This window comes from Erythranthe guttata, chromosome 8, assembly GCF_056151865.1.
Source record: "Erythranthe guttata isolate IM_541 chromosome 8, IM_541, whole genome shotgun sequence".
Lineage (NCBI taxonomy): Eukaryota > Viridiplantae > Streptophyta > Magnoliopsida > Lamiales > Phrymaceae > Erythranthe > Erythranthe guttata.
Genome location: NC_142540.1, coordinates 15,810,001 through 15,829,718, shown reverse-complemented (window position 1 = coordinate 15,829,718; position 19,718 = coordinate 15,810,001). Strand labels below are relative to the sequence as shown.

At 34.9% G+C, this 19,718-nt stretch overlaps 2 protein-coding genes across 2 annotated transcripts; one reads left to right on the top strand and one right to left on the bottom strand.

Moving 5' to 3' along the window:
- Positions 1 to 3,275: 3,275 nt before the first annotated feature.
- Positions 3,276 to 6,417, top strand: LOC105951270 (glucan endo-1,3-beta-glucosidase 3). The gene is made up of 3 exons (XM_012974670.2): positions 3,276 to 3,534; positions 3,694 to 4,986; positions 6,133 to 6,417. The coding sequence occupies exons 1-3, from the start codon at positions 3,468 to 3,470 to the stop codon at positions 6,165 to 6,167; spliced, it is 1,395 nt and encodes a 464-aa protein (XP_012830124.2). The 5' UTR covers positions 3,276 to 3,467; the 3' UTR covers positions 6,168 to 6,417.
- Positions 6,418 to 6,622: 205 nt separating this feature from the next.
- Positions 6,623 to 14,792, bottom strand: LOC105951268 (anthocyanidin 3-O-glucosyltransferase 2). The gene is made up of 3 exons (XM_088821975.1): positions 14,582 to 14,792; positions 12,560 to 13,891; positions 6,623 to 6,860 (listed from the first exon to the last, which is right to left on the bottom strand). Exons 1-3 carry the CDS (start codon positions 14,697 to 14,699, stop codon positions 6,787 to 6,789), a joined length of 1,524 nt encoding a protein of 507 aa, XP_088678101.1. The 5' UTR covers positions 14,700 to 14,792; the 3' UTR covers positions 6,623 to 6,786.
- Between the last annotated feature and the right edge of the window lie 4,926 nt (positions 14,793 to 19,718).

The window sequence follows — 19,718 nt, the reverse complement described above, 5'->3', positions numbered from 1 at the left end:
ATACAATATTTAATGAGTATAGTAAATTAAAAGAAAAAATGGGTTTAATACGTAAAAACATTAAAACACATAAAAATAGTAATTTTTTAAGTATTAAAATTAATAAAACTAATAAAATAATTAAAAATTAAAAAACCCGGGTTGACCCCGGTTGAACCGGTCCAACCGTGACCCAAATACCTAACCGGTTTTGTGTCCGGTTCGATTCTGATAACATTGCTTGTGCATAGCAAAAAATAATTTTTAATAGGGAACGGAGGAAGTATATTACTATTTCAAATATTTATAAAAAAAAAATAATAATAACACGCACTTTGAGGCCTATAAAATGTTGGATCACAAAAATCCTATGTGCTATAGGAAAGGATAAGGTAATTTAAAAGATACTGGGGATGTTTGGTTATGTTTCCAAAATGAATTTCTAGTTTTCAAAATTTCTAATGGGAAAAGTAGATTATTGGTTTTTGTGTAGAAAATGGGAATATGTTTGGATGAAGATGTATTTTTAGTTTTATGTAGGTGTAGAAATGAGAATATGTTTGGTTGTGGTGAATTTTCTCTACGAAAGTACGTGCAAAGTAGAATATAATGATTGAGGAGGATGATAGTGATGATGATGATGATTATTACTATTATTATTATTATTATTATTTTATTTTTTTATTATTTTTTTATATTCTTATATTATTATAATTATTATAGTTATTATTATTTTATTATTTATTAGTATTATTATTACTATTACTATTATTATTCTTATTACTACTTCTACAATGAATATTATTTTTAATAATAATAATAATAATAATAATAAAAATATTAAAAATAATAATAATAATAATAATAATAATAATAATAATAATAATAATAATAATAATAATAATAATAATAATTATTATTATTATTATTATTATTATTATTATTTTATTATTTATTGGTATTATTATTATTATTATTATTATTATTACCATTATTATTATTGTTGTTAGGGGTGGGCATTCGGGTCGGGTCGGGTTATTCGGGTTATTCAGGTCGGGTTATTCGGGTTTTTTGCAAAAAAAAAATTACCCGAACCCGACCCGAGATAACCGGGTACCCGGCAACCGGGTACCCGGTTATTTCGGGTCGGGTTCGGGTCGGGTTCGGGTTTTGCTATTTTCCTTTTTTTTTTTTTTTTTCTTTTGAAAAATAAATAGTAACTAAATTTACTTAAGATATACATATATATACAGACATATATATATAGAAATATACATATACATATACTGATATACATATATATTATATATATTAATATATATATAGACATATACATATACTGATATACATATATTATATATATATATATATATATGTATATACACAGACATATACATATATATACATACAAACATAGACATATATATATATACACAGTCTGTATTACAGACATATATATATATATATATATATATATATATATATATATATATATATATATATATATATATATATATATATATATATATATATATAAAAAAAAAATTTTTTTTTTTTTAAACCGGGTACCCGATCGGGTACCCGGGTAGAATTTCTATTACCCGGACCCGACCCGGTTTGGGATCACCGGGTACCCGAACCCGGGAAAAACCCGGTTACGTAAAAAATTACCCGATCCGGTCGGGTAATACCCGACCGGGTCGGGTTATACCCGAATAACCCGACCCGAATGCCCACCCCTAATTGTTGTTGTTGTTATTATTATTATTATTAGAAGAAAGAGAAATTGGGAGGAGAGAGAATGTAGATATTAATGAAGAGAGAGAAATGAGAGGAGAGAGAGTGTATATATTAATGAGGAGAGAGAAAAGAGAGGAGAGAGAGTGTGAATATTAATGAGGAGTAATGTATAGAAGGAGAGAGAAATGAGTTGGTTGAATAAAATATATAGGTTAGTTAGTAGGTTTTGGTAGGTTTGAAAATTGAAAAAAGTATGAATAGTGTATTTTCAATAGAAATTTGATAAGAAAAATGGGAATTTCTGGATAAAATTGTCAAACAAACATGATCTCGGTTTTATGAATAGTATAAAACTGGAAATGAGTTTTGGAAATAAAAACAAACATCCCCACTGAGTTTTCTTCCTTCTTTTTTTTTTTTTTTTTTTTTTTTTCAATTCATCATATTGTCTTAGATAAGTTTGATCGCATTTCCGTTAAAATGATGAAGTAAATGATAATTATTCTTGAACATGTTAGAAAAATAGTCTAAAGTCTTAATTTGAGCATATAAACTTTTAACTAAGAGAAATATCAGTGTCTCTTTTAATTTATTTTAATAGAATATTAGTGGTGCAAGTTTTTCACACGCAATGATCCTTCCTAAACACGTCTTTTTTATACGTCGCAAAGATTGGCTGACACCAGAATTTAGGGCCGAGAGAGACACCTTAACAATTAGAACACAACAAAAAGACGATTTAGGAAGAATGAGTATGCATTTTGTTAATGTGTATTCGTAACCCTAATTATCAACCTTACGATTATATATAGAGATTATATATAGTGGACGGTGGACCTAAAGATAGATATTCAATCTTTAGGTCTCTTATTTTGATCTAGATTCATCATAAATATTACTTGCTCATACAAACATATTTTCGGAATTTCCGTTTCGAATATACTTTGATATGCTCGCCATCCATCTTGGTGGTGTCATCCTTAACGCGCACATATTAGCGACGCATAGCCTTCTCTTCCCGCCGTGCGAACCGTAGATAATCAAATCCACAAAATACAAACTTTTCTTGTAGATTGTCTTCACCCTTTCCGTTGATCCAAATCCCAACCGGTTAACCAAAGCTCGACTCATATTTGCCAAACTAGTACCCATCAAACACGAACTAAAATCATTTGAATATTTAAAAATAATTAATGAAATAGTTAATTTACAGAGCTAAATAAATATTTCTCAGCTATAAAGAATTTTACCGAAATTAATATCTATCTGCAAAATAGAATCTAATAAATTACATTGATTGATTATTCATTAAAGTTGGAGTAGAAAACTGACAAAGACATTTCCAACCACAAGTCAACAAAAATTCTGACGCCAGAATGCAAATCGCGAGGGTGAAAAAAACACGTGGACAGCATCTCCACCGTTGGTACAACACCACCATTAAATACCTGAAAATATTTAGAAACGGTCGATTAAATGTGGGTCCCATAGAAAATGGGACCACGTGCAAAAAGTAGAGCAAATGGGACCCACAAACATCCCTCGATCCCTTCAATAACCAAACCTCCATTATACGATTTTGGTCTCACACTCTGCACACTGCACACACCTCACAGCAAACCACACTCTCTCTTCCCTTCTTCACTCTTCTTCACTTCACTCTCTCTCTCTAGAATATTTTCTCTCTAGAGCAAATTAGAAAAAAAAAAAGAGGAAAAGTGGGGGGATTTTAGAGAGTGAAAGAGAAAATGGAGGTTATCAAAATTCCAATGCTTCTTCTACTCATGGTCGTCGTCTTCTTCTCGTCCAATGCAGGTAACTATTTCTCCTTCCTCTCTCTCTCTCTCACACTAACAGTGTGTGTGTTGTGTGTGAGAGAGAAGGTTGCATTTGATTTTGAGAAATTGCATATTCAGATAGATTCTTCATGAATTTTGATTTTTTTATTATGAATTATATATAATTAAAATGTAGATGGTGGCGCAATCGGAGTGAACTACGGGAGAATAGCGAACAATCTCCCATCGGCAACAAAAGTAGTGCAGCTTCTGAAATCACAGGGCTTGGATCGGGTCAAGGTCTACGACTCCGACCCGGCTGTTCTCCATGCCTTATCCGGTTCGGGTATTAAGGTCACCGTCAATCTCCCCAACGAGCTTCTCTCCTCCGCCGCCCGCCGCCCATCCTTCGCCTATTCCTGGGTGTTCAAAAATGTCGCCGCCTACCATCCCGCCACCGCCATTGAAGCAATCGCCGTCGGCAATGAGGTCTTCGTGGACGGCCACAACACCACCGGTTTCCTAATTCCGGCCATGTACAACATCCACCAAGCGCTCGTCAAGTACAACCTGCACACCGCCGTAAAGGTGTCGTCACCCGTCGCACTCAGCGCTCTGCAGAACTCGTACCCGTCGTCGGCCGGTTCGTTCCGGCCCAATTTGATCGAACCGGTTTTCAAACCCATGCTCGAGTTCCTCCGCAAAACCGGATCCTCGCTCATGGTCAATGTCTACCCCTTCTTCGCATACGAGTCCAACGCCGACGTCATCCCACTCGATTACGCGCTTTTCCGGCAGAATCCCGGCGTCGTCGACGCCGGCAACGGGCTGAGGTACTTCTCCCTCTTCGACGCCCAAATCGACGCCGTTTTTGCGGCAATGTCGGCGTTGAAATACGACGACGTACCAGTCATCGTCAGCGAAACCGGATGGCCGTCAAAGGGGGACAAAAATGAGGTCGGCGCAAGCGTGGAAAACGCCGCCGCCTACAACGGGAATCTAGTCCGGCGCGTGCTCGGCGGCGGCGGGACACCCCTACGGCCGAAAGCAGATCTAACGGTCTACCTCTTCGCGCTATTCAACGAGAACAAGAAGGTGGGGCCCACGTCGGAGAGGAACTTCGGGCTATTCTACCCAGACCAGAAGAAGGTGTACGACATTCCGCTGACGGCGGAGGGACTGAGAGGGTTAGGGGACAAGACGGCGCCGGTGAGCGGCGGAGAGCAGAGGATGGCGACGGCGAGTGGGGAGACGTGGTGCGTGGCGAAGGAGGAGGCGGGGAAGGATAAGCTGCAGGAGGGTCTAGATTACGCGTGTGGGGAAGGAGGCGCTGACTGCCATCCGATTCAACCAGGGTCCACGTGTTTCGATCCTAACACACTTGAGGCCCACGCTTCATTTGCATTCAATAGTTATTTCCAGAAGAAAGGACGTGCCATTGGGACTTGCTTTTTTGGCGGGGCCGCTTATATTGTTACCCAAAAGCCCAGTGAGTACTCTTACTATTTACCCTTCTGCCATTTACTTATGTTGACAATAATAGTTCAGTGGGCCGGGCCAGCACAAACAAACAAAAATACAATGTGCACAATAATTTTGGTCCATTTTAGAGTCAAATTAGACAGATAGACCAGTACATTAATAATTCAGTATGTGCATATATATATATAATTTCATTTTTTTCATAAATTATTTATTTATGTACATATAATATTATTATTTTTTATATAATAATAAAGTTTTAGTCTAGGTTAAAGATTGGCTTTTAGAGGGAAGTGGGCAACATGTGGGGAGGTGTATCATGAATGAAGAGGAGGCCCACAATTGACCTGGAAATTTTGTTATTGTATAGCACGTGATTGAGGGACAACCAAAAAAATTAACAATATACTATAAATAACACAAAATAATAGAGAGTTTTAACATTTTCTGACTATATGTTCTTTTAAATGTTCATCAAGTTTAAAAGAACACACACTAGTGCTTTGGCAATTTCTTTTAAAATCGTCGATGCTTTTGGCAATTTGCCGTAGATTTTTGAAAAATCTTTTCGAATTATGTGTTCTTTCTCTAATTGTTGCTTTTGATTATGTAGGTTGTTATGTGTAGATCCACACATGTGAATAAATATGCGTCTTTAACCACCAATATATAGCTAGTGTTTGCTCCTTTAGGTGCAGACGTGTGCGTAGTAGCATTTGACAATTAAAAGTCGATTGTGTCCTCGGGCCAAAATGAGAATGAACATAGTTATTCGTTTTTTTCCGTTTACATTATCTTTCTAAATCTAGAGATTTGGTGCGTGTTATATAAAGACATTAATCCTATATATTGGGTCTTCGGATATGGAGTTTTAGGCTGCCATGATTACTCGGATGCTAGTATAATGTCTTTCTAGATGCTACATTGGGAGTATGCATGCTATGTGAAAGTACAACGTTAGGTGTGTATTACGCGGAAGTACGCATGATATAAAAACTCGAATGATGTTTTCTATCACATGATCATATCAATATATTTTCGTTCTAAAATGTTTGAAACTGGACACGATGACAGTAGTAGAGACTATATAGTTGCAAACGGAAACTTGGCTCTTATTATATTTTATATTTACTTCTCGTTTCTGCCCTTATAGAGTACGGCAAATGTGAGTTCCCCTTTGGAAGTTGAAGAGAATGATGGAGTGGGGATGCAATGAAGAAAAATCAAGATAAAGAGCTCAAAAGAGAAATCCTAATTAATCTATTGTAAAATTTTCTTTTATTGTTTCTTGAGGGTTGGTTTGGTTACTCCTTTGTGTATTTATTATAATTACTAGTAGTTGTAGTAGTATTAGAGTAAGTGCCCAATTAATTGGACTTTGCCTAATTAATTTGTTTCAAAGTAGCTTATTATATCAATGCCGCCTCTGTTTTTGTTACTTCAATTTCCTTCGACTTTTTGGCCAATCACTTTTATGTGTTCAAATACTATGGACATACCCGAGAGAGGGGAAATTAGATGCTACACCCGTTTTACAGTTTACACATGGTGATTGTTAACTGTAGATCTGCACGTAATCAAAATACACATACACGTGTACATGTGTTTAAGTGGGAGGTTATTTAACCCCATTTAAGGTTAACAATAACTCGGTGTAGCATCGAACTCCCTCCGAGTGAGTAATAAATAAACCATACAAGGTACACATCAAACTGCTCATAACTTTTAAAGTAGACATGCTCTTGGTCGACCGTGTCATATTCTCATAATCGACACGTTAACTATGGACGGATTAATTGTAACTGAATCATTGTTCGGGCACATGAACATTGCTCATCACATTATGAATCAATCTGTTGAGAGAAATGTAAGAAGATCCACCTGTTGGAAATTTTGAGTATTTGACTCAAATTTTGTTGAATATTTAAGTGGTTTAATTTAAATTCTCAAAATTAATTTTTGATGAATGATAAATTAATGGATCATTTAAAATATTTAAGTGTGGAAAATAATAAAGTGAAATGCCACCATTGAAAAAGATGGAGGTGTTTAAGCACCTATTAAATTGAATAGGTATGTGATTAATGGGAAAAGGTGTGATACCTTTTCATGAAATTATTTTCCTAAGAGTTGTGACTTGTGGTCATAACCTTTGAAAATCTATAAATAGATTCCAAAATCCACCATTTGAAATAGTTCATTATTTCACATGGAATTCAATACATTAATTGAATTCACTTCTCGTCATAACATATCATTGCATATTGTTGCATTAACAAGTCCTTTCTTCGTGTCTTATAAAGTCCTAAACGTCGTTTCGTTCGCCGTGTTCCAATAATTGTTGTGCTGCTTTGTTGGAACTGAAATAGTCGTTGTATCTTGGGAGACAATTGCCATAAACCGAGAGCACTGCACGGGGCAAATTTGTCTTAAGGAGAAAGAACCTAGTTCTTGCCTCGACTACATTTTTCTTGTCAAACTTCTGTCCAAATTTTGTACGTTCCCATTTCAAAATACACACACCCAAATATAACAATCTTAAGACAAACTTTTTTTTGTTGTATTTTTCGAGATGGAGAAGAAGATATTCTACTCAAAATCCAAGAAGTTAAGAAATCAAATTGGAGGAAAATGTCAATTTCGGACATAACGCAACCTCTATGTTCCAGCCCATTTTCGGAGATGATACAGTCAGAATATGTAAAAGTGCCATTTCACAAAAGTTGCAGAAAATCAAGTGTTCTTTCCAGAACATATTAAATCATCTAAATCGGAGTTCATACGGAGGAGTTATGACAAAAACACGAAAGGGTGTCAAAACTGCCAACACACTTTTTCATGAATAATGCAATCGTTCGTGAAGCGATGCAACCCCAGCGTACCAACACGTCTCTAACACTATGGTGCACGAAATTTTGGTGAAAGAAGACCGAATCGAAGAATAATGATGGAATCATACCCTAAATATGATGAGGTATTATATTATTATTGATTCATGAATATTATTTAATATTTCCATGGTTCCATTGTAGGTGCAATTTTACACAGCACACATACTTCGACTTGGAGACTTAATTTGATCATGATCCAATCCGAATCTAGAAACTCGTGAAAGACAAAAGTTGTAGGAAATTTCGTTGGCTGTTCGGATCATATTGAATCAACAAAATCGGACATCGGATGCTAAAGATATGATTAAGTTCTTCAGTGCTGCCAAAACTGCCGAGTACGTTTATAATTATTCCGGGTACGCCTTTTCATTTATAAAATAGTATCTCATGCAATTAAGCGATAATATTATATGATAAATAATATGGTATTATATGAGATAGAAACATGGTTATGTTGCATGATAATGTTATGGCGTAGTAATAATGCAATATAGGTTATAATTGACATGATAACTTTATTTATGAGAGCATGATAAACCTTGAATGTTTGAAGCATGTATAGATACTTTGAATGTTATTTCGATATGTTGAGATGCTTGGACTACTCTTGATATATGCATTAGATTTTGCTGAAATTCGTATGCATAATTTAAATTAAATTAGTGCATAATATTATGAGGTGTAGTATTGTCGCATACTTGAAATAACATATAATAATATTTTTATGATATTATATTATTTATATGATGTCTATGTCAATGAGTACATAGAATTAGAAGCATATAATATATGTCTGTTGAAGCATAATTTTTTGAATTGAAAATTATGTTGTAGTACGTGATTAAACGTGATTAAATTATATGGATATCTATGCTATTATGTAAATGATTTTCAGCATGCATAATGATATTTAATTGGATAATAGTTTATTGAATGTACGAATAAATTATTTATTCCATGTTAATTTTGAAATGCTTATTTACATATAAGTATTTTGTATGCATATATTATATGATGCATGTGAATATTTGGAATTATTTAATTATAATTATGTGCATATATGTATGTTTATGAGCTCATGATTAGTTCCAAATGTTATGTTATATCATAAATAATTCATGCTATTTGTGATATTATTATGTTTAAACTCAATATTTATTATATTGAGATCAAGTTGTTGCACTTTTATCTTTAAAATGATAATTTCGTATGTGTGTGCAATTAGAGGCATGTAATATTTGAAATTGGTATACAATCGAAACTCTAGAAGCTAAATTTCTAAATGAATATTTGAGCAGTTGTTATCTAAAAGAATATCGAAGATGATCGATCTATTGGATCGTCTTGACTTTTGGATATTGTATTCATAAGACATAAGTATACCTTATGAATAAATTTGATGGTGTTGAACATCTGATCCATTTGTAAACAACAATGGTTGTTTTTTCTTGCGGAAAATGTCAAACAATCTCTATACGAGATATTATTGTGGCCAATTGCACCGTTGGATCAATATTTCTATATTGTGAACGGTAGGAGTTTCTAAACTCTAGATTTGAATTGTGTACAAACTGTCACAATTTGATAAGAACTTTCTTGATTTGAGTATTTTGAGAAGTTTCTTATAGTGTGTTCTATTAAGACAAAATAAACACACATTGGTGATTTAAAAGATTGTACAATTTATGAGAAAAGTATTTGTTACTTTTGTGGTATTTATACCAAAATTTTATTATGCATCTTTGTTAAGTAACAAAGACGAGACCTTAGAAGCATTTAAATGAGAATGATCATGGTATATGAATAAAAATTGTTATTCAAAGTGATTGACGTGGATGATATGGAGTATTTTTTGACAAGTTTTGTACTTATCAAATCTCTAGTCCTTATCAACCACAGTTGAAAGTATTGAGAAATGAAATACTCGAACTGTTAATGAGTAAGAAAGCCATGTTGATAATTCTAGAGTAAGCTAGAATTTGTGGGGGAGATTATGGCTCACCACTTCTCATTATTTTACCACATAAAGGTTTTGGACCATAGAAATGTGGGGGTGTTTTGACTAAGGTAAATGTACCAAAAGAGCCTTAAAATGTTGAAATGCATATTTATTGAATATGCTAAGTACGAAAGTGCTCAAGATAGTCATTCTTGATGCAAATAAATGTAATGTCTTTGAAATTAAATGTGTTTGAAAAATTGGATTTTGACCCCAAGTTTGACAAACAATTTAAGTGGATTCCATTTGAAGTTATGGAATAAAAACTACACTTTGACTAGATACATCTAGTGTGTTTAATTTCTCAAACTCGAGTAGGGGTGAATGGGAAATTAATGTATATGGAGGTGAAAAGTCACCATCCATCATTGACAATGAGCTACATTTAAAACACTTTATTAAGTGTAAATGATTAGTTAGAAATATATCTCTCTATGAGATCAAGTGGTAATTTATAAAGTGATAAATAACCAAATCAACAGTTTGATTTTGATTTTCTAATTTATGGGTTAGAAAATGAACCTCGGGCAATTAATGAAGTATTGTCCACTTGGGGGTTAATTGTCTTTGAGACAAAGGAAAATCAGTGAAACTCGTATAGTATGAACTTAAATAAGTTCTAAAGCAATTGCACAGTTGGTAAGAATTGTTGTCAAATATTTTAAAACTTGGCGAGTTTGAAAAGTACGTGTGTGATAAATGCACATAAGAGTACATGTTTTTGAGTAAATGACATGTTAATCATGCGGTGTAATCATGGTACTATCATGAAAACTAATGAAATATTAGTAAAAGATTTCAATGTGGAAAATATGGTCCCATTTATGCAATCTTATTGAGATTAAAATCACTAAGGATTTTATGAATTATTGGAGTCTCTTTATGTTGAGACAATGCTAGTCATATTGAACTCATCAATATAAGACTATAAAGAATAGTGGTGAACAATGGTTCAACTAAAATATTCTTGAATAGATTGTAGTTTAATGAACTACATGTTGATTGACTCATTAAGCAAGTCAAGTAAGTAGGTAATCCTATATGTAAGAAGATATCCAATTAAACTTGAAAAGTAAATTCATACGAATTGGATATGTGTTACTAAGATACTAAGTCCATAAATGATTTTGTACTGTGGAAGTCCTCAAAATAAATGTATAACTCGATTCACTATGGAATTTGAGACATAACTTGGAAGTTAAAGAAAAATGTTGGATAACTCCATAATTTTCTAGAGGACATTATGTGATGGACTTAGTTGGTGCTTGAAAATAATTGTAGTAGTCACTTGGCTATACAAAAGAGCACCAAATAATATGTGAAATGGTAAAGTCTCGATCGTAGACGTTACACCATTTAGCAATTGATCTCTAGTGAAATTATAAACGTTGACTTTACGAAGTCAAGAGATAATTTGGTTGATCCTTGACGAAGGAATCAATAGAGATCAAACGTGCAAGTTAGTGATGGGAATGGGTCTATAAACCCACAACTCAAACGAAAATCCATGATGGTAACCCAACCTTGTAGATTGGAGATCCCAAGATCTTGGTTCAATGGGACAACTAAGTTATGGAAATTCAAATCGAGCACTTGGAAATAATTCCTACCATTCCCTAAAATCCAAGTGCTACCTGTCGAATGTGGTAAGGTTAAGTCTAGTGACTTTTAATGATTCCTATGACCTTTTAAGGTGGAATACGGCAGGGTATTCTTTATGGGAGATCACCTATTTAAGTGTGAAGTATAGGGCCGCTTCAATGAAACACTTATGAATCCAAGAATTGGTCCAAGGCCGAAATGGACACAACGTGAGAACAAAAGACGTTAGAGATGTTATTGTGTAAGTGTTGTTGTCTTGGTTTACACAAAAGTTGATTAGTTCAAGACATCGCGTTCACTAAACAACAAGTAAATCCGACAACATTTTACTAAGGAAGGTTCAAAGCCATAAGCTACCTCTCCCGATGCAATAACAAATCGCTTGGACTTTGAAAGTGTCTGCATGCATTAATTTCATTCATGTGGGGGATTGTTGGAAATTTTGAGTATTTGACTCAAATTTTGTTGAATATTTAAGTGGTTTAATTTAAATTCTCAAAATTAATTTTTGATGAATGATAAATTAATGGATCATTTAAAATATTTAAGTGTGGAAAATAATAAAGTGAAATGCCACCATTGAAAAAGATGGAGGTGTTTAAGCACCTATTAAATTGAATAGGTATGTGATTAATGGGAAAAGGTGTGATACCTTTTCATGAAATTATTTTCCTAAGAGTTGTGACTTGTGGTCATAACCTTTGAAAATCTATAAATAGATTCCAAAATCCACCATTTGAAATAGTTCATTATTTCACATGGAATTCAATACATTAATTGAATTCACTTCTCGTCATAACATATCATTGCATATTGTTGCATTAACAAGTCCTTTCTTCGTGTCTTATAAAGTCCTAAACGTCGTTTCGTTCGCCGTGTTCCAATAATTGTTGTGCTGCTTTGTTGGAACTGAAATAGTCGTTGTATCTTGGGAGACAATTGCCATAAACCGAGAGCACTGCACGGGGCAAATTTGTCTTAAGGAGAAAGAACCTAGTTCTTGCCTCGACTACATTTTTCTTGTCAAACTTCTGTCCAAATTTTGTACGTTCCCATTTCAAAATACACACACCCAAATATAACACCACCTTCCACCACACTCAACTTGCTCTTCTCACTCATCTCTTCCACTCTCTTCCTCACCTCACTCCCTCTGCCACTCTCCTCCATCAATTCCCGTATCCCCCTCTCGATTTCCGCCGCCATAACCACACTCTTCCTCTCGTCATAGCTCAGAGTAATGACCACCGCCAATCCCAACTCCCTCGCCAGCTGGAACGCATTCATCTCCTGCTCCGCATGCAACGGCCACGTAGCGATTGGCACCCCGCACCACAGGCTCTCCAGCACCGAGTTCCATCCGCAGTGCGACACGAAACCCCCAACCGACCGGTGCGAGAGCAACTCCAGCTGTGGGACCCACCCCACCACCTTCCCCTTTTCGGCCGTCCTGTCGAGGAACCCGTCTGGCAGAACTCCTCTCAATGCGTCGTGGCCGCCGTACTCGCTCGGAAACTTCGCCTCCTCGCCCTCCGGCGACTGTCGCCGGAGGGACCAGATGAAGCGTTGTCCGCTCCGCTCGAGCCCTACCGCCAGCTGGCGCACCTGGTCCTCGTGCAGACTCCCCTGGCTCCCAAAGCAGAGGAGCACCACCGAGGACGGTGGTTGCTTCTCTAGCCATTCCATTATTATTACTTCCGATGAGGGGCTCGACCGGCTGTGCCTATGATGATTCATAATTGGACCTATGGGGTAAACCGGGGGGATATTGCCTCCATCCCCGTATGCTGAGTCAAGTGAAAACGAGTCGAGCGCGTGCGATTCTAGCTCGGTGAAGGTGTTGACGATTATGCCCTTGGCTCGTCTGTAGTCTCGAGCGTGGTGAAGGAATCTCTCGAGCCAGATTTGCTTGTCCACAAGAACCATAGACAGGACTTGAGGTGGGACCGGTTTGGCGAAACTCGGGATGTGTACGTCGGAATCCGCATTCCTCAGCTCGGCCACGTCCATGCTCTGCTGGTCGTGGAGGGTCTGACAATGGAGCATGGCACCCAAGAAACTCGCCGGAGAAGTGAAGAAGACATAGCTAGGGAGGCCGACATCCTCCGCCACCCCCATCATCGTGGTGCACAACATGTCCACCACCACGCCGGCGATTCTTCTCCGGCGAGAACGGAGGAAATCCGAAACATTTGATTTCTGGCTCTGTACGAGGTTATGCATGAAGTATCCGCGGTTTCTGCTGCTCCATTCCGCCGGGATCGGATCGGTTGTTGGGAGGAGGAAGAAGTTGAGGCCTGAGCTGGCGGCGGCATCAGTGGTGGAGGAGGAAGCAGAGAGTGAGTCGGCAAATGAGCTGCTCACGGTGTCGATATAATCAGGGAGCTTGATCACGAGCACCGTGACTGAAAGAGTTCTACCTGTTTTTAAAACAAGATAGTGAATAATTGAACTTCTATGGAAATTATACTACAAACTCCAACAAGATTAACTAACTCTTTCGGGTCGGGACCCGGGGCGAAGGTTTTCGTCTTTTGGTACCGGATTAACTAACTCCGGAACATTTGGACTTTTTTTGTGGTGGGCCAAACTTAATTCAAATATGAGTTGTTTCCAGCTCACCTCGTTTATGGATTTGAGTAAGTTAATTATTACTCATACTCATAAAGAAGTACTAATTAACTTTATTTCAAATCAACTATACATGACTTTTGAATTATTCTTTTGGTTACATATTATCTCTCACTTTTGAATAACAATATTGCATTAATTATTTTTGTTTCCATTTTTGCACTTACTACTTATAAGTTATTTCATTACACATTCATAAAATCAGTTATATAATATATAAAATGAACACTTGTATATGTTCATTAGTTATTTTAACGCATGATTCCGAAAAGTTAAACGACGATATTAATTTAAAACGAATGAAGTAGTTAAGGTAGGTAGGAAGGGCTCGAATCCTAGATTTATCTTCTACCAATTTCTTGCTCAAATAGGAATATATACAGAAATATTAAGTGCTAAAAAAATATTCTAAGAAACTTAAATATTAATACCAAACTAAATGAGTTAATTTATGAATATAATGAAAAATATATACATACCAAGAGGAAGAAGGTTTTGACGGTGGATGATGAGCTTGGCAAACTCGATTATTTGGACGTGGCCCATCACTGGCCATGGGATCAAAACCAGTTGCATATCAGCTGATTCGTCCTCCATCTCCAATTCTCTCTCTCTCTCTAAGTTTTTGTTTCTCTCTCCTTATAGTTGATAATATATAGAAGAGAGAAAATGAGAAATTATATAGAATGATGAAAAGGGATCGCCATCTTTGGGTTATTTTCGTTTAGGTCCTTTGTGATTTCATATTTTTGCAAAGAGCTCCCCTGAATTTTGCATATTTAATTAAGGGTCTATTAGATATAACCCCCTTAGACATTCAAATAATAGGGGTAGACCCAAATTTAAATTTGCCATTTTGATAAAAACCCAAACTTTTCTAAATTACATAAGTACCCTCAATCAAATCCCACAAATCACGTTACTTTACCTTTTGAAATAATATCAAATCCCACCCTATTTTCCCGTTAAAACACTATCCCCACAAACCCACTACCAAAAAATCTGCAAACCTCTCAAAACCAGAAATTTATACGGATCTCGCGGACGGTGCCGGATAAATTAGATGAGGAAAGTACTTGCTCCTCGCCGGAGTCCGACGGAGACACCGTCCGCTGTGGTGCAGCGTCGTAGCAATTTTCCGGCACTGGATTTCGCACAACGGCATTTTCTCGTCTTTTCGAAAGCATTCATTGGAGAACTCCCACCGATCAGGCATAACCTTCCCAAATCCCTAAAAAATCATCAGATAAGCAACTCAATCAATAACCGAAAAAAAAAAAAAAACCAAAATTCCTCGTTACAGATCGAAGGATTCGATTAGCAAAAGCTCACGTAAGTATTCAGTTGCCGAACGAAACGGGAGAAATTGTTGTGCTTGAAATACTTGGGCAGCAAATCTCTGGCAAACTCACGAAATTTGGCCCAGCGAAACCGACAATATACTAATAAACTATCCCACTGATATAATTTGACTATGGATCTCGTTAATCGACTATGGGCCGCTGTCACTGCTCCAATCTAGGGTTACTCAAATCTAGGATTACTCAAATCTAGGGTTTTGATAATTCTTCGGCCCATAGTTGATTAACGAGATGCATAGTCGAATTACATATGTGTTAATATACTATCCCATATCATTTAATATACTATCCCACTGGTATAATTTTACTATGGATCTCGTTAATCGACTATGGGCCGAAAAATCATCAAACCCCTAGAATAATAATAATAATAATAATATATATGGAAACTGAATAATATGTTTGTTTGAAATACTAATCAATTAGGGTAATTTTCCTTATTATATGAAAACGATTAGGGTAAATAATAATATATATGAAAAAATAATAATATAAATGGAAACTGAATAATATGTTTGTTTGAAATACTAATCAATTAGGGTAATTTTCCGTATATCATGTAATAGACTATCTCATTGATCTAATTCGACTATGGATCTCGTTAATCGACTATGGATCCCGTATTATTCAACCACATAGTATATTAATAATTTCAATATGGTACATTAATCTGCTATGATAGTATATTACGGTTATAGTAGTGATATGAAATTGTGTTACAAACAATACACCACTGAAATGACAAGAACATTGAGAACAAAACCAACGTAAAGTATTCCAACATAACCAATAAAATAGTACATTAATAATCTCATAATTTCAATCTAGGGTTTTGATAAAATACTTAAAACACATCATAACACAATCAAACCAATATGTCGAGTTAAAAAACTCTAGTACATTAATAATCTCATAATAGTATAATAAAATGATAATGGTAGTATCATATGGTATTCATAATAGTATACTACTGTATTACAATGGTTTAGCACTTAACCAACGTTACCGAGCCATTACATCGTAAACACCTCTTTATAGCAACCAACCCACCAAACCTCGAAATCATGTCCTCATCGTCAGCCAAGATACATTCACCAACGCCTTCCAGCCTATATGTCATGCTTATATCCCACCCATCGAGTTGTGGCCACTTTGAAATAACAAATGCAACCAATGAACCGCGAGTAAACCCGTTCGAACACCTCTTTATAGCAACCAACCCACAAAATCTCAACAAAATCCGTACAAAATTCACCATCGATAAAACCTTGAATCATAATACGACATTAAAAATACAAAATACTAAAAAATATATTAGTATGATAAAAAATAAACTTAAAATGCAAAATTCATACGATAACTTAAAAAAGACTACAAAGTATATTTTAATGTACTACCCAGAGTCCTAAAATCCGCTGTTATAAACAAATAAATCAACTATCGACCGGGATCAGACACATGAACTCCACGACCGCGGACAGTTATTTCAATTACTACGTAAACCAACTACGACGTTCATATAAAATAACTCTGGTCCAATATGCGTGAACAATCTTTATGTAACTCTGTCAATCCTCTTCCGAACAAACATCATCCGCCAAAAATTAACGATGTATATATGACGGAATAATTTTGTTAAAAAAGTTCTACATAATATAATCAAGTATCAACACACCTCTTAAAATTTCTAACCACCATACACGACGATCCTAGCCATTGAACGAAAAATAAATCGAAAAACGCATTCATACCCGGTTAATAACGTCCAACAGATGAGCGCTCAATTCGATCCTATTTCCACGACTTTGCAGAAATCTTCAAAGATAAAAATCCCCTGGAACGGTGAAAGAGAACCTCCGAAAATATTATACACGATTTGGTATAACGGCCAATGATCTCACGTAATATTATTCCGTAATTTTAGGCAACGTATCAGCAAATCTCAAATCACGTATTAAAGGAATTAAATGCCGTTTAAAAATAAACAAGGGTATTAAAGGGAAATTATATAATATATTTTGCCAAGTTGGCAAAATTGGGTCTATCTCAAAAAGTGGAAAAAAAATTGGATCTACCTCATTAGAAAATATGAACAAGGGGGTTATCCCTAATAAACCCTTTAATTAATGCATATCATTTAATTTAGTTGTTGACCATTGACCACGGTCGGTTAAGCATGCTTTTAGTTTTAGAAATAAATGTTGTTTAGCATATTTCATTTAAATTTGTAAACCTATGTATAATATTTCACGGAAACATATATTTTTTTTTTCATGAAAAAAAAAATAAGAAAATTGAACAAATAAAGTTAAGATATCGAATAAAAAGAAAAAAAAGAAGATGATCACGGTTCTCCAAGGCCTAGGGGTCAATTGTTGAAATGTCACAAAGTGACAAAAAACTAACAAAATTGGACCAACTTGAAAGGTATTTTAGAATTAGAGGCAATCTTTGGTTACCATTAATTGGTTTTTTTCCCACTCTTTTTCAAAAAATTAATTCATGTTTTTTAAGTTTTAGAAAAACAATTTCACAAAATATTTCCAACAAAATTTCCCTCCAAACATGATTTGTTGTTTTAACTAAAAAAACAAAAATACATCATTTTATTTTTATTCCATATCCTATCCTTTAGAAATTATTCTATATCCTCTTTCAACTGGTTAGATTTTCTTTTTCTATCCTTAGAAACAAAACAACTTCATTGAATCGACATATAAATTCCGAAGACAAGATGACGAGAACGAATACGAAGACTCTTATAATAATGATGATTATGTACAACATCATTATGACGACTTCAAGATGGATATTCTCATATCTGTGATCAAATTTTAGAATTTCAATACCTACTCACTCTTAATCGATCCCTAGGAGGTTCATCAGATTCACTATTCTCATCGATTTTCAGTTAGAAGAAATTTCAACTAGATTCACTAATTTCTCTTTATGTCAACAAAATTCTCTTATTTAAAAAATATAGTGTAAAATTAAGTAAATAAAATTGTAAATGAATACAAGTAAATCAAAATGGAACTTAAATGTTTCAAAACTATTATTGATTAGTAAAATACACAATGTCGTAAAAAATAAAAAAGGCCTAAAAGGCCACATTCTGATTATTTACCCACCGAATGTGAATTTTGTCTCATCATCTACACTAAAATTGATATATACTATATCACTATGTGATATATATGACAACCCTATGTCGGTGCGGCCATTGATCTATATATTATCATGAATTCAAATGCAAAAACAAAATTATGTAGCATATTTCAAGGAGTTGTCATATAACTATTACATTTTTATTTTGTTTTCACTACATGTCCTTCTTGATAAAGATACACTTATATATATTTTTTGTAAATGCATTAATTTTAGAATTTGATAAATTTCAAAATTTGCAAAATGAAAATATTGTAGATTTTTATATGGATTTTCCAACACATCTTGAATCAGTGTAACCGGAGTTTGTATGAGAAAATTACAATCAAAAGTAATTAAAAACTCCGGTTACAATTCAAGATTACTAATAGGACTTCAACATTTAAGTTTTTTTATTTCTCGTCATAAAAGACCCTCACGTATCATCTCGAATTGATAAAAATACTCTCGTCTTAAAGTTTTTAGCAAATACCCCCTTATGTTGTCGTTTTATATGTATAACACATCTCCTTATACTCTGGTTGTTGATCTAAATGAAATACAATACCACCTCTAATATGTTGATTTGGGGTGGTGAAGAAGAGGGCTTTTCTTAAAATGTGAGGGATTGAAGTCAAAATTTCAAAAACTTCATTTCGGGCTTATGAGAGTTTTGAGGCGAATCTGTAATTTTTAAACTATAAATAAAAGGGAATTTGAATATTTTGAAGTCAAAAAATACACCTCTAGTGGCATAACTCGCCCGTGTGCAGCAGCACTACGAGCTCTCAGAGACTTTATTGACATTGACTAATTTTCATATAGGGAGTCCTTGCTAACTGTTTTAACACATGGCTTTTTTTCAGCAATTAAAGATTGCACATCGGTAGTTTTTACAAAAAAATCATATCTAAACAATTTTTCATAAATTATGAAACGTAAAAACTGAAGAACGTGTCGTCGTCATTCTAAAGCCAACTTAAAGTTTTGCAATTACAATTTTGTCATTAATTTCACTATTTCTGATAAAATTTTATTGTACCACTAGTGTGAGGAGTCTAGGTGAGATCGCTAGATTTTACGAGCTCGAGTTCAATTTGATGACCTC